Source organism: Petaurus breviceps, unplaced genomic scaffold, assembly GCF_028583685.1.
Source record: "Petaurus breviceps papuanus isolate PSGF00001 unplaced genomic scaffold, PetGlider_PUasm1.0 90630, whole genome shotgun sequence".
In the NCBI taxonomy this organism is placed as follows: Eukaryota; Metazoa; Chordata; class Mammalia; order Diprotodontia; family Petauridae; genus Petaurus; species Petaurus breviceps.
Window position 1 is genome coordinate 274,808 of NW_027187291.1, and position 13,219 is coordinate 288,026.

Genomic DNA, 13,219 nt, shown 5'->3' on the forward strand with positions numbered 1-13,219 from the left:
CCATCCGGCCAAATTCCTTAGTCCACAATACACTAGTACACACACATACACACACACACAACCCCTGACTACTACCCCCAATCCTGCTCCCACCCACTTCCCAGAAAGTTCCCCCACCTCACTGCTCTTCCACACCTCTTCCTGCACTCTTGACCCACCACCTCCTCTGGCCCAGACACCCATCCTGTCCCTTCACACCCTTCCACCTCTCTCTTCAATCTCATCTTATACACCTCATCCCCTCACCCCTTCTTTCCCTGTTGCCCCCAAAGCACCAGCCTTTTCACCTCCCTCCTACTTACTTCTATCTGATTATTTTCCTTCCTCACATCTCATTACATTCTCAATCTCTCTCTACTTCTCTCCCCTTTTCCCCCCACTCTATCTCATTCTCTTTCTCCCTCCTCCTTCTTCTTCTCTCTGTCTCTCTGTCTGTCTCTCTCCCTCCCCATCTTTCTATATTACCTAGATAGTGGTGGCTGGAGATGAGGGAGGAATTATAGGTAGGTGGCTATGGCCAAATAGGGTCTTCCTTTCCCTCTCCAAACATGCCAGGGGAACTCCAATTCTAGGGGAAGATTAAGCAGATACCAATTGATGGTTCTGTATCAAGGATTTAGCGCTGGATGACACCTTAGAGAACATTTATTCTAGCTCCATTTTTTTTATCTTTTTTAAATTATTTTTTAAATCTTTTTTTATACACACACACACACACACACACATATATATATATATATATATATATATTTGAATATTTGATTTTAAAACTTTCAATTCCAGATTCATTCCCTTCCCCCCCTGCCACCCATCCCCACTGGGGAGACAAGCAGTTCAGTATAGGTTGTACATGTGCGGCTAATGCAAAACAATAACGTCTAACTCCATTTTTTAATAAAAGAGGAAACTGAGGCTGATAGGACAAGTGACCTACCCAAGGTCACACAGATATAAATAGCAGATCCTGGATGTGAAGCCTCTGATTTCTCTCCAAACTCCAAATGCCATGAAGAAGAGGATAAGCCAAAACTTTCTAATTCTCTCTAAAAGTGGGGATGTGGGAATTTAGGGAGAGTTGAGAATAAAGAGAACATACTAGTATTTCAGAACCTAAAACTGACCCTGAAATACACCCCCTTCCAACCATCTTCCCCCAGGACATGAAACAGGATTCTCATCACTAAGAAGGCAGTGGGAGGGGTCTTGTTCTGGGAAGGAATTGTGGCAGTAGAGAAAAGGTTTCAGATTCTAGGCACTAAAACCAAAGGAGAAAAGCGCCCTCTTGTGGACAGATATAGGTAGGCTGGAGGAACCCAAATAGACAAACCAGTTTGTCTGTTCCCACCTTTAATCACTCTAGCCTGGCTGCTCTCCTCGCCATCCCCACTCCCGCCCCCCCACCTCTCATCTACCCTCTCCAGAACAGATGGGTGCTCCCAGTGGAACCAGAGGGTGGTTCACAGATCCAGAATGGGATTGCACCAAGTACTATCTCTACATCCCAGGGGAGATGCTAACATTAATTTCTTTTGAAGGGCATCTACTGTACTGTTGACTGGATCTCATCAGGCAAACAGTGGGAGGGAGGCATCCACTCACCATCACCCCTCACTGATGCCACCAACTTGATATCACATACTTGAGAAACACTTCCACCCTTAACCTCCATAGGGAAGAGGGCAATGAAAATTGTTTCAGAATTTCCTAGATTTAGAGCTAGAAGGTCCCCAGAGGTCTTCTAATCTAATAATCTCCAAGATGAATCGCACGGGTGGGGAATCTGCAGCCCCAAGGCCACACATGGCCCTCTAGGTCCTCAAGCATAGCCCTTTGACTAAATCTAAACTTCACAGAACAAATCCCCTTAATAAAAGGATTTGTTCTGTAAAAGTTGGACTCAGTCAAAAGGCCACACACAAGGATCTAGAGGGTCACATGTGGACTTGAGGCTGCAGGTTCCCCACCCCTACCCTAAGGGGTGCAAAAGATGATGCAATGGGGTGCAGAAATAAATTATACCATATGTTTATGTATTATTAAATATGTGACATTAAGCTTTGCTAATATTTAATCTATAGATCCACCTGGGTGCCCTCACTCTGTCTATACATCAGCTGGTCATTCACTGTAAGGCAAGGTATTATGAGGGGAGAGGGCTGAAGTTCCGCAATGGGATGGAGTTGAATGTGTTATCTTCCCCACTGGTTCATTTTCAGTCTGCAGCTAATGAAGTGGATTTATAGATTATGTTATCTGGTTTTAAATAAACTACCCCTCACAGAATGGATGAGTGCCTCAAAAAGATTCTTGCTAAGAAATAAAGTAATACTAATTATTTGAGCACAATAGAACAACAAACAAACAAAAAAAAAACACAGCCCAAACTTCTCTTTCTCCCAGTTCCAAGTTCATCAGTCATGTGAGGAGGCAAAAACAACGATCTGATAGGAAGGTGCTCTAAAAAACAAATCCTATGAAATCAAGAAGATTGTTAAAAACATAGATTTCTATCCACTATTATTAATGATGAACCTTTACCTAAGGGTATATTGTGTCTAGAAATATTACCCAATTATAGTTTTGAGTCATCATGCTTAGCAAGACATTTTAAAACAAAGCTTGGGTTGCCAAAATGATGTGTGTATTACCTATATAAACCTCTCATATCTACCCACTTTCAAGAACTTAGAAGCAGAATTTTCTATCCTACTCAAAAATCTTCCAAATGATGAATTGTGAACCTATTTGTTAAAAATATAAAACTGCAACACTTTCTGATTAATTTGCAAGAATGACTGACATTAGAGAAAATGGAATTTAACTAGCAGAATTTTTTTTTTAGAAAACCAACTATCTTGTCATAATTGGTAGATGGGATTTTTAAAGAGTGATTATGATTTAGTAAGAGTAGTTAATGATATGCTTCTTCCCATTTGGCTCTCTGTATCTTTGGGAAGTATCATTTTCAACACTGATAGCCAATAAAACCAAGAATCATAATACATTGAACTTAGAACCAGACCTTTGACTCACTAGATAGAAAAATGTTTTACCCAAAATTTTAAGAGATAAGCAGATTCAATAACTATATATATAGTTTTTGTGTTAAGTGTCTGAGGCCACATTTGAACTCAGGTCCTCCTGACTCCAGGGTGCTCTATTCACTGCGTCACCTAGCCGCCCCCAATAACAATATTTTCATTAAAATATTACAATTACTGTAGTGAAAACAAACATTTGTAAATTTAATAAAATAAAATTTTTTAAAATATGCATTTCCCCTTTGTCTCATCCTTTTAAAATTTGTTTTTTGCATATATTTTATGATATATGTATGTATATATCTCAATATAGTTATCTACATATATAATTTTTAAATAAATAGCCATATGTTGGAGGTGTGCTTAAACATTTTTTGCTCATAGGGTACGGTTTCAAAGAAATTTGGATACTACTGCTTTAGTCCAACCCCTGCTTTTTACAGAGGAAACGGAGATGATGGAGGTTAAGTGACTTGCCTAAGGGCATGAAGAATTGAAAGTGTCAGGGCCAGGGTTATATCAAGGGAACGTTAGTGCCACTCTGCCCAACATCAATTGTTCTCTCTGACTGACTCTCCAGGTACCTCATATTGGTCTGGCACAGGTATCAGGGATGTATTTCCTTTCTCTAAGGCTCCTTTCCATTCTACACCCATGGTCATCTAAAAGATTCCACTTTCCTGCCATTCTGGGCTGAGCATAGCTGGTGGGAGTCCAAATACTAATTTGGATTAACTGGACATCCTAGGAACAGGGACAGGGAGAAAGAAAAGAAAAAGCATTTATTAAATGCCTGCTATATGCCAGACACACCCTGGGAAGTAAGTACTATTATTATTATTCCCATTTTATAGTTGAGGAAACTGAGGCAGGTTAAATGACTTGCCCAGGGTCACATAGCCAGTAACATAGTCACATAGCCTGGATTTGAACTTGGGTATTTCTGACTTGAGGCCCAATAATATAACCACTGTACCACCTTTATGTACCAGCAGCTAGAAGGGATAGGGACTGGATCTGTGATTTCAAGCATGAAATAGTGAAAAGACAGTAGAATCTGGAATCCAGAGACCAGGATTCAAGCCCTGCCTCCATTGTTCTCCGGGATGTGATGAATTTGGTCACCTCTCTGAGACTTGGTTTCTTCTTCTGTAAAATAGATCCAATACCAGCTCACAGAGTTGTCCTAAGGGAGATGTTGTGTATCCTTATTGCTACAGAGTGCTATAGTAGGGGGAAAGTGCCAGATTCATAATCAGGAGAAACAGAGGCTTGAATACTACCTACCTCTGACACTTCACAGCTGTGTGACCCTTCCTACCTATAAACCTCAATTTCCTCATCTCTAAAATAAGGGTAAATAGTACCTGTAGCTACCTATGTCATGGGGTTGTTGTGAATATCTATTAAGAGAGCATATATAATGTATAGCCTATATCAGATCGCTTACCATCTTAGGACAGGGGAAGGCGAGGTAGAGAGAAAAAAAATTGAAACTCAAAATCTTATAAAAGCACGTGTTGAAAATTATCTTTACATGTAAATGGAAAAAAATACTATTAAGTAGAGAAAAAAAGAGGAAAAAACATATGTAAACTGCTTTATAAACTTCAGAGTCTTGACTATTATTATAGAAATATAAGCTATTACTTTTTAAAAACAATAGAGAGGAAAAGGTAGCTTTATGTCTAGGCTAGTAGCTTTAAGCTGCCTAGACTGGGGGGAAAGGAGAAAAACCTTTGTGGGGGGGGAAGGTAGGGAAGGAGAGGGGAGAATTACCAGAGGAAAGAAAAAGGATAAGGGTTTAATTACACCTTGGTGTCACTTTGTAAGTTGCCACCTTTGTCGTACCTGGAGATTCCTGGCTCAACAATAAATTTGAGGTATGGTCCATTTTTTAACATCGGTTTTGTTTTGTCTTGTTTGCCAGAAAAGCCAGGCGTTCCGAAAGGGAGAGAGAGAATAGGGCAAATTATCTCACATAAAAGAGGCAAGGAAAAGGTATTACAATGGAGGGGAAGAGCAGGGAGGTGAAAGGGAATGAGTCAACCTTACTATCATTGGATTTGACTTAAGGAGGGAATAACATACACACTCAAATGGGTATATTATCCTACAGGAAAGTAGGGGGGAAGGGGATAAGAAAGGGGGATGATTGAAGGGAGGGCAGACTTGGGGAGGGGGTAGACAGAAGCAAACAGTTTTGAAAAGGGACAGGATCAAAGGAGAAAATAGAATAAATGATCTGTATTTCCCTCAACAGATATGTCTCATGAGTCTGAAGGACCTTTAATGTCATTTAGACCAACAAAAGCCTGGGCTCAGCCAGGGCTGGCTAATGAGTTCCCCCCTCCCCACCCAGCATTTTGTACCACAGCAAACGGGATGTAGTGCCACCAAAGAAATACCTATCGGCCACAGAGATGGGAATTTTGTGGCATTAAGCTTAAGTCTTTATTTTAAAATAACATAAGATTAGAGTGGCTAGGTGAGCACAGTGAATAGAGCACTGGCCCTGGCATCAGGAGGACTTGAGTTCAAATATAGCCTCAGACACTTAACACATACTAGCTGTGTGACCTTGGGCAAGTCACTTAATCCCAATTGCCCTGCCCTTTCCCCTCCAAAAAGCAAAATAAATAAATAAAAATAAAAATAACATAAGATGCAGCATACGATACTAAAGAGAGAGATGGCTTTGTAGTCAAGAAGATCTGGGTTAATTTCCTGCTACTCGAACATTACTGACTATGAGACTATCATCAAGTCACTAACTGGAGCCTCAGTTTCCTCATCTGAAAAATGAGGGGGGTTGAACTAATTGGTTTCTATATTCCCTTCCAGCTTCCAGCTCATAGAGCTATGAGACTAGAACTCTAAATTAAGAATGAGTGAAGATTTGCATTAACAGAGAGAGTTCACACCCAAGAAACCTTCAGTCTAAGCAGATATATATGTATGTGTATATATACTTATGTATATATACACACATGTACACACACAGAGCATCCCAAAAACCTTAGTGCAATTTAAAGACTTTTGGGGACACTGTATATGGGGGGGAGGGTTCATGCACCCATGCAAAGGTACTCCTTATTGCACCCTATGCAAAAAGAAAGTGACTTCCTCAGGTCACACATGTAAGGTCAGTGAGAGCCCACATCTGATGACATAACCAGTGTGCTGTACTGCTATATTTTGCTAGGCAGCTAAATGGTGTAGTGGTTAGAGCCCAGGAATTTGAATCAGGAAAACATGAGTTAACATCCTACCTCATACAACTTACTAGATATAGGACCCTAGGCAAGACCCTTAACCTCTGCCAGCCTCAGTTTACTCATCTGTAAAGTAGAGATATGACCTCCAAAAGGAGGAGCACCTCCCTCACTGGACTGCCGTGAAGATTCAATGAGATATAGCACATATATCCAGGACTTTCCATACCTTAAATGGATGCATAAATGCCAGCTCTTACCATTTGTATTATGTTATTATGTAAGCTAGATGCTAACCTGCAGGTTAATGAGAAGGACCCAACGCAAGTCAAATGTCTTAAAAAATTAAAGAGGTCCTATCAAGTCACCCCAAAATTTATATGCAAACAAGAAAGGATGTGATTAAATGCTTGAAAGGGTGAGAGAGAGAGGACAATTTGTATCTTGGTGTTTCAATAGATAAAATGAGGCAGTGGGATAGTTTGTTTCCAGACCCAATCCATTAGTGAATCGGTAGGATGATTTCCAGGTCCTCTGGGAGGGATACTGCTTCCTTATCTCCTAGTGCTTGTGCCTCAACTGGGGATGTTGGCAGAAATCCAATTAATCTGCACTAAACCATCATAATTCTCAACCCACAGACCTCCATCCTCCTGTCTTTGTGTTCCAAGGCCCAGAGTTCTGTGAAGCTGACAGGGACTATCTGAATTAAAAGCCCAGATACCAAACAGGCCTGGAGATCAGTTGGGCATCATCTCCCAGTGGAACACACTCTTCTCCCAGACCCCAGTAGTAACTGTTTGTCCAACCCCAAACCAGATCTCAAACTCCTGGCACTCTAGCTCTTTATCCCCATTTCTATTCCCCTCTTTCACCTCTCTTGACCCTGCTTTCTTCTTACAGATGAGGAAAACATGACAAACAGGGTCAAGTAACTTGCCCAGGGTCATATAGCTAATAAGTGTCTGAGATCAGATTTGAACTCAAGAAAATAGAAGGTACTCTATCCATCAAGAAGTGGAATGTTATATATTTTTCCATGTGTGGAATGCTCATCCTCCTGACTTCTGTCTCTTAGAATCCCTAGCTCCCTTCAAGGTTCAGGGGATACCTCCTACAGGAAGTCTTTTCTGATATTCCCCAAGCAGCTAGTGCTTTCTTCCTATCCTTCCAATATGACCTTACATATAGTTTATATTTACTAATCTGTGGGCACCATCCCCACCCCAGTAAAATGTAATGATGATAATAGCCAGAATTTATGTCATTTTAAGGTTTGCAATGCACTTTACATATGTTATATCATTTGAACTCCCAACAATCCTTTGAGAAAAGTGATTTTATTATCCTCATTTTACAGTTGAAGAAATGGAGGTTGAGTTAAGTGACTTGTCTAGGGTCACAAGGCTTCTAAATACCTACATGCTTAGCACAAAGCCTGGAACACAGTAGGCAATTAATAAATGTTTTTGAACTAAACTGAACTGAAACAGAATTTGAACTTGGGCTCTCATGACTCTGTATCTAGTACTCTATTGACCAGACCACCTAGCCACCAATGTAAGTTCCCTGAGGGTAGCAAGCTTTGTCTTTGCATCCCCAGTGCCTTATAAATAGCAAGAATTTGTTTTTTTCGGGGGGAGCAATAAGGGTTAAGTGACTTGCTCAGGGTCACACAATATAATAAGTTTCTGAGGCTAGATTTGAACTCGGGTCCTCCTGACTCCCAGTGCTCTATCCACTGCACCATCTACTGCCCCACATAGCAGGAATTTAACACTGATCCAACTGAGTGCCTGGAGTCCTGAAGAGCCTGGGGATACCGTCCTCTGGGACCCAGGGTCTGGACCGCACCCCTCAGGGTGTTCCTTGGTAAAGCAGAAGCAAAGAAAGAAGAGGGGACAATATGGAAATGTTTGTCCATAAACATGGACAGGCTGGAACGTGTGGACATACTTGTCATGGGAAACTTCTCTGCACTCCATCTCCTAGAAGCCTTGGATCATCAGTCTACTTCTAAGTCATGCCTTGTGTTTCCTGCCACCTCTGACTTGGGACAATGTGGGATGACTTGGGATCCTGAGCCCAAGAGATTCCCCAGTTGGTCACCACTAAGCTAGGCAAGTAATCCCAGTGTTCACCTTCCCTTGTGGCCTCGATGACCTCCCTTTATCAGGGTCCTTCCTTATTAGGGACTATCTATTCAGTGACACCTGGGAGAATAGGGAAAGCCTGAATACAGAGTGCAAATCAGGAGAGAAAATTGGAGCAAGAAAGGACCCCAACAGACCCAAATCCTACAACTATGCTCACATCTGGCAGTTGACAGCTGTTGGCTCTACTCTAGGGATAATCCTTAATTAGGACAGAAGGAATCATGATGCGTGGGTTGGGACCTAGGCTTTTTCCCAATTCACTCAGATGCCCAAGTAGGTGGTTAAAGCCTTTGGTCCAGTGGCTACCCCCCTGACATATATACAAAACTCCTTAGAATTGGCATGCTCTGGGATAGCCAGATGAATATGACTACTGCGAGTGTGGGGGAAAATATCTTCTCCCTAGAAAAAGTCACCTCTGAGGCTGAGTGAACCAAACTCCTGGGCTTGTGCTCTATTTTCCTCCTTATTGACAACAACAGGATGAACAACAGTGATTCTGTTTTAAAGGAGGCCTCCAACACACGTGCATACACAAGGTCTTTATTTAAGCTGAAAAATGCACTAAGATTTTTGGGCCACCTGTGTGGGCGTGTATTTAGGCTTTAATAGCTTAAAACTTCACTAAGATATTTTGGGATAGCGTTTAAATAAATACAAATATGTATGTATATGAAATACACACATGTATATTAACGTACACATGTGTATCTATAAATACACACATATATATGTGTGAATGTATATACACAGACCCCCACAACGACACACGGGGTGTGTCTATAAAAAGTGTTCTTTGCTTAGAAGAAGGGAAGTGACTTCCCCAGGTCACACACATGAGTTTATCCACAGCATCCATGCTTCCTGATGACCTCCTTATGATCTCTCCCTTCTTATGGTGCACACATGTGGGCTGGCGTGTACAAGGTCAATGCACAGTGTTTCTGCGCGTCTGCATGTCCGTATACTTGAAGGGTAGAGCCCGAGTCATCCTCCTAGCCCTTCCCTACCCCATATTCCCCTGCCATAAAGCGTTAACAGCTCCCACTACTGTTGTAACGGGGTAAAAAAAAGGGAGGGAGGAGGGGGAGTCCAGGCTCACCGGAGATCCTTACTGTTCTTAAGGAAAGACTAGGGGGAGGGAGGAGCCTCACAGTGAAGGACTGAGCCAAAAGTTGGGCCATGCAAGCAGACCTTACCTCTGCTCAGGTCCTAAAGCTAGTTATAGTTATAACCTGAAGTTCCCCTTCCCCCCCCCCAAAAAAAAAACACCAAAATGGGACTTACTCTCAAGGGGGCCACACCTCACACAGAAAAACCGTGAGCGTGCGTAACCCGGGTAGACTTATTGTTGACATTTAGTAAATGTAGGATACTCCTCCATTAGAAGTGATCGCAGTGAGAGGTGTGCGGTGTTGAGGGAAGGCAATATGCGTGTGTGCGCGCGCGCACAAATGTGAGTGCGCGTGTGCTCCATTTACACTTGCTAGGTGTATGCTTTAATTCAATTCTCCTTGTGTCTCCCTAAATGTTGACTAAAGGGAAGGGGGGCATAGTAGGAGCTTACCCTTTAGCACCAGTGTGTGTGTGTGTGTGTGTGTGTGTGTGTGTGTGAGAGAGAGAGAGAGAGAGAGAGACAGAGAGAGAGAGACAGAGACAGAGACAGAGAGAGAGAGAGAGGGAGAGACAGAGAGAGACAGAGAGAGAGATTGAGAAAGAAATGGGGTGGGGAGGGAGAGATGGCACTCTATGTCACAGCCACCCCTTTCTCAGCCCAGCATCCTTCCCGCTCATGCACAGGGATAGCCTCGCGGCCCCGCCCCATCAGTTTAAGCAGGGAGCGGCCTTTCCTACACCCCCAAGGACTCTCCCCTCTGGCCGTCCCCAGACTCCAGCATCTATTCCGGCTACTAAAGTCTCCCTCTCCCACCCTCCTTCCCAACCCCGAACCGTTCCTACCTGCTCCATGTTGCGCCCTCGCTATGCCACCCTCGCCCAGACAGCTGGAGAGGGGGCCGGAGGCAGCGGGCCCTCCATGCAGCCGTGCCCACCTAGGTCCTGTCCCGTCTAGGGCCGGGCAGTGCCAGTGCCAGCACCAGGCAGCAGAAGAGACACGGAGGAGCAGATAAGCAACTGCTGATGTCTGACACACCAACCGCCCCTTCCCATCCCCTTTCCTCCAGACTCCGCCCCTCTACCCGCCCCCTCCCCGCCTCTCTTTGATGAAGGCATCACACATACACTATCACACACGTTTAACACAGACCCCACCCAGCCAATACTTCCCACTCCTCTTTGCACCTTGCTTTCTGTCTGCACTGGAGGGAGGGGGGCTGCAGACGTGTCATGTGGTTGCCAAGCTCGGCATTGGAACGGGAGGGACTCTCAAAGGGACAGGCCCGTCATCACCTTCTCAGGGATCAGGGAACTCAATCTCCACGGACAAATAAATCTGCAGCATCTTCAAATGGGAAGAAAGAAAAGTGAGGAATGAGATCGCCGACCATTCATTTCCAGAAAGACTTGACTTTCATTTCCCAGACTGAGACAGAGAAGACCCAGAGACTCAGGGACCCCACCATCCCTCATCCAGCAAATTCTGTCTTTTCTTCGAAAAAACGTGCAGGTCCTGAAAACTAGTTGGTTTGGAAGGTCTGGCCAAAGCGGGTCTTGCCTGCTGAGAGATTTTCTAGTGATGATGAGTGGACAAACTCTAGATGAGAAGAATCCTGACTCAATTTGGTACCAGTCTTCAATTTAATCATCTACCAAATCTGTCTCTAGGGCTTTTTGTTGAGTTGGGGGCACAAATAATTCCCTCCTCAAAATTCACTGTGTATATGTTGTGGTGATGGTTGGGAGTGGGGGGCACAGACAAAGGACAATAGAGCATGTGTCTGGGTGCTTGGGATAGTAGGAAAGGGACTACACCCTCTACCCATGAGGGTTAGCACCTTTTCTGCATGTATAGTCATACAGAACTGCCTAGAGCATAAAGTTAAGTCTCTCTCCTAGAGTCACAGTCAGCATGTCAGAGGCAGAATTGGAACCCAAATCTTCCTGACTCTGAAGTCAACTCTATCCACTACACCATGTTGCCCTTCTAATGTGAAGTAATCCACATCATATGCAGTTTCAGAGAAGGGGTAGTAGTGACTGGAGTCCCCAGACAAAGAACCTGGCATTTTGGGAGTGGGGCCAGTCTGTCTGAAGGATGCTGTGCCACCCTAGCCAGGAGAGATCCATTCTGAGTCCTGTTGAGACACTAAAGGGTTAGCAGTAAAAAATAAATAAATAAAGAGGCTTTTCTCCTATCCTAGACTGCCAAGGAAGAGGTTGTTGAGTGGTGTCCCTTATGCCAACCATGCCTTTGTTGCCTGAAACATCCAGCCTGGCTAGGCAAATCAGAGTCAAAAGGACATCACATGAGTAGGCATACATGTGAGAGGTGGGCACTCTGCCCAAAGTGGGGGTATCCAGTCAAGGGGCATGGAGGGGGCATCAATTACCCCAGACAGATCTAATACTGAGAGAAGGGGGCCATGTGTGTCAAGGAGGTGGATTCTCTGCCCAGACCCCTCCTTTAGTCAGCACACTATTCAGGGTAAAAAGGGACAAGTCCTTTTTGTTCTGGTAACTTAGTTCTACTTTCTCTCCTCCCCTTACCCCACTGTCAGGCACTGTAGTGGGGAGACTTGGTGGGGGGGGGGGTCACCACAACAGAGGCAGAGACAAAGTTGGTAATCCTTTGTGCTCCTGAAGGGGAGGGAACTGAGGACAAAGGGGGCTTTATGGGCAGGGTATGTGTGGGGTGCTGGGGTGAGGGAGGCAGGAATGTAGACCAGGGGCAGGGAGGCCCAGAGCTCCCTAAGGCAACTTAGTTTAGGGCCAGGGAAAGAGTCTGACTCCCCCATACTGGGTCAGATTCCTCCTGCCCCCATAGACGGCTTGGCCATAGACAGTGTCGGTTTGAAAGAAGGGATACTACTTATGGCTCTGACCAGAAGCCTTGGGACCTCCCCTGGAACATTAATCTGGATGCCTTTAGTTCTACTTCCCTCCCTCCTCCCAGCTTCCTAGGGCTCTGGGCAGTCATGCCCCTTGGTGTCCCCCAGATGGTTGGCATAGTTCTCTTGACTTCCCTCCTATGCCCTCTTTTTGCCCTAGTGGCCACTATGCCATCCAAGAGTCTGTGTCAGTTGGCAGTGGAGTGGAGAGGAGGGAGGGGAAGGGGTGTTAGACTTGGGTGGGGTCACAAGGCTATGGGGTCAATGGGTCCCTTTGTCCCTTTAGACAGAATCTGTTCCAAGGCAGAGACCAAGAAGGAAGAGAGACTTGCTCAGACAGACAACCAATAGTATCTCCCTCCCTTCAAGTCCAGGCAGAGCCAGCTAACAGATTAACCATCCCATGAGGGAAGGAAGTGACAGGCAGAAAGAGGGTTGGGAAGATGATATTCAAAATCCTCTCCAGTGCAGGGTATTGTTGGAGGCCTGTGGGGGTGGGGAGATGAGAGAGCAGCAGACACAAAGAGGAAGAGGAGACCAGGAGAATGTGAGTTTCCTTTCCTCATTTGACCTTATTCCCACTTCTCCATACTTGGTGCCTCTCCATAAGCAAAAGAGGTTTCCTGAGGTTCTCAATGATGCCTTTGTCACTGGACAAAGCTATAATTTCAGATAAAGAGCTATCAACACTTTCAACACCTCTCTTCTCATTCCTTTAGCTGTATGACCTCTGTTTTCCATTACCCGGTACATAGGATGGAGAAAAGGAGTGGACCTATGACTTCACTGATACTCCAATG

General features: G+C 44.3%; 1 protein-coding gene and 1 long non-coding RNA gene across 3 annotated transcripts in view; one reads left to right on the forward strand and one right to left on the reverse strand.

Annotated features, from left to right (window-relative positions):
* ARHGAP23 (Rho GTPase activating protein 23) overlaps nt 1-10,546 on the reverse strand; it is a 131,174-nt gene extending 120,628 nt beyond the window's left edge. Inside the window, exon 1 of the mRNA XM_069064278.1 lies at nt 10,372-10,546. Within this exon, the coding sequence (XP_068920379.1) occupies nt 10,372-10,380 (9 nt within the window). The 5' untranslated portion in view covers nt 10,381-10,546. The remainder of the gene's footprint in view (nt 1-10,371) is intronic.
* Nucleotides 1-13,219, forward strand: part of LOC138143106 (uncharacterized) — a 67,400-nt gene that overhangs the window by 44,025 nt on the left and 10,156 nt on the right. The gene's annotated exons all lie outside the window — the stretch shown is intronic.